We start from the raw sequence: 2,500 nt of genomic DNA on the forward strand, positions 1-2,500 counted from the left end.
GTAAGCAATCCGTAATGTTTTCTTAATAAACAGTGTATGGCCAGTTATCAACATTTTATTTAACTTATCTAACTTATTGAACCATGCTATATTATAAACAATGTAGAAATGTGTTGTCCGTATTGTAAGTACGACATTGTTTGTAGTTAACGCGTCCAAACCTTTGTAATCAGTGTTGTTGTATCCAAAAAAAAAAAAAAAAAGGGACAGTCGATCGAAAAAATTCCTGGGGAAGGGCAGAGATGTTCTATCATGATCAGAAGGAAGAAATTAATCACGAGCTAGGCAACCACGAAGATGCACGTGATCACCTTGTGTCAAGGTTCTTGTTTACAACGAATAAAGAATGTTAATCGTTCGTCGCTCTTAGAGTCAAACAACGTACCCTTTAGCCAAGAGACTTAAGTCTTTCTTTTTTTAAATTTTGTTGTAATATTTAACTGAATATTTATATTTCATCTGTCGGATCGGGAAGCCTTCTATGTCGGGTTATTGACCCAAGACCGGACTCTTACCTAAAACAATGTTGATCAATCCCTTCACTGAAGAACCATTTCTTTCAATAATGAAGCAAGAATGGACAACAAGCTTTCTTTCAAATAATTATTTACTAACAAGAATTAAACAAATTTCAAATTGAAGACTCTGCTGAGATGAGTAAAGATAAATAAAATTATGAATAATCAGAAAATTGTAAACACAGACTACTCAAGGTGTTCGATTCCGTCTCTGGTATCCAACTAGAAAAACGGTTAGAAGAGAATTTGCCGTTTAGTTTCAATGTTGTACATAACACCACAGTTAATGTAACGAGAGCTCAACGAAGAGGTAAATCAGCGACTAAATTTTTTGTGCCTGTGGCGATGTTTATTTCAAGCCTCTTATGCAAATTTTTGACAGAGAATATTAAATTACAAAAAATATTCCACGTAAAGGTCGGTAAAAGCTTTATTTTTGGGCGTTCTTTTGGACAAAAAATGTCACAAAAACCTTTTCTAGCGTAACATTTAATAAAACAAACAAAATATTTGCTATTAAAGGCAAAAAAACCCTTCCTATTTTAATTGCGTTCTTGCAAACAAGAAACACAGCAGCAATTAAATAAATTTCAGTCTAAAAAGTTCAGGATCTTAAAAGCCTTTTCGGAAGAACCTTGACCGTGAATAATGAAGCACAAAATAGACAACAAGCTGTCTTTCAAAAAATTCTTCCCTGTCACATTTCCAATTATTTTTTGCCTGAAGACTGTGCAGAGTTGAGTACAAAATAAAAAGTCAGTTGCCAGGCAACTGAGATGCGACTTCTGTAAACACTGTGATGTATTCAAGGCGTTCGATTCCTTTTAAACTTATACAGAATTTGCCATAACACCACAGCTAACCATATATCATTAAAAACAAAGCTCATTTTGTGATATCCGACGGCGAAAGATGCGATTGTTGTCGAAGACCATTACTCGCCGCTTTGAAGATTCTAGATATTTATTTTTACCGCCTGTCGTGTTTATTCAATTGACTTCCAATTATTGAGCTCCATAAGGGCATATTTTGTTTAAAGATCCATTAAGACGCCATTCGCGTTACAATGACTTTCGACGCCCTTGCAAGTTAATTAAATATTCTACTGTGTCCACCGGATAAATCTACGCATTTCTACCACCCCCTGAAACGGACCAAACATACGCTCAGATGACTCTATGCACAAAGACATTACTTAGGAGGGGAGAAATAGGAAAGACTTTTCCCGACACCGGAAAAGAAAAAAAATTTGAAAACGACTAAATTCAACCCATTTTCCGACTGGGATTGCCATACTGGAAAACCAGTAAAGAGCCTCTTTAACACTCAACATCACACGGCGGCCTTTGAGTTTCCGCTTGGTTACGACTCTTTGTTTGTGACTTGGTGACGATTTTTTGTTTGTCTTTGTTCGTCGTCCCTTATCTACTTTGGCGCCAGATAAAACTCAATCGATTACAAAACTGTCTTGAAGCTTCTGTTGCCGAATTAAGTCATTAAAGTGAACGTAACCGACAAAAATCCATCAAACGTGCCCTGGCTTGGTCGATTCGACCAACGTTAGCTATGTCTATAAACCATATCTTACTTAACGTAAACGACAGTAGCGGTTTAATATAGACTATATTGGTCTCAGAATGTCGTGTACCTTGGTTTTAGCGCTATACAATGACATTTCAATCTGAGTAAAAGCAATTTTCTTCTTACCTTTTGGTTGCTTGTTTCTTTTAGCTTTCACACGCAGAAAGTGGTTTGATTCGTTCGCCTTCACCACGCAGGAATGGCTCAGGTTTTGGTAAGGCGGAAGCTTGGCAGAAAATATCGCCTTCAATCTCTGAGTACCTGTTGTATTTTCAGTTATCTTAAAGTTGCAGTTTGCAAACTTCCTTGCTTGAACTGCATATGGCCATTCTAAGCCACAAACTGCGAAAATTGATAGCAAAACTGCTGGAAAGCAGGGCATAATGAAAGACAGACCATCA

At 36.8% G+C, this 2,500-nt stretch overlaps 1 protein-coding gene across 1 annotated transcript in view; it reads right to left on the minus strand.

Annotated features, from left to right (window-relative positions):
* LOC138036065 (uncharacterized) overlaps window positions 1–2,500 on the minus strand; it is a 15,836-nt gene that overhangs the window by 13,322 nt on the left and 14 nt on the right. The window contains exon 1 of the mRNA XM_068882432.1: window positions 2,226–2,500. This exon is cut by the window's right edge and continues 14 nt beyond it. Coding sequence (XP_068738533.1) covers window positions 2,226–2,481 — 256 coding nt within the window. The 5' untranslated portion in view covers window positions 2,482–2,500. The remainder of the gene's footprint in view (window positions 1–2,225) is intronic.

The sequence above is a fragment of the Montipora capricornis genome, unplaced genomic scaffold, assembly GCF_036669925.1.
Source record: "Montipora capricornis isolate CH-2021 unplaced genomic scaffold, ASM3666992v2 scaffold_456, whole genome shotgun sequence".
NCBI classification, from domain to species: domain Eukaryota; kingdom Metazoa; phylum Cnidaria; class Anthozoa; order Scleractinia; family Acroporidae; genus Montipora; species Montipora capricornis.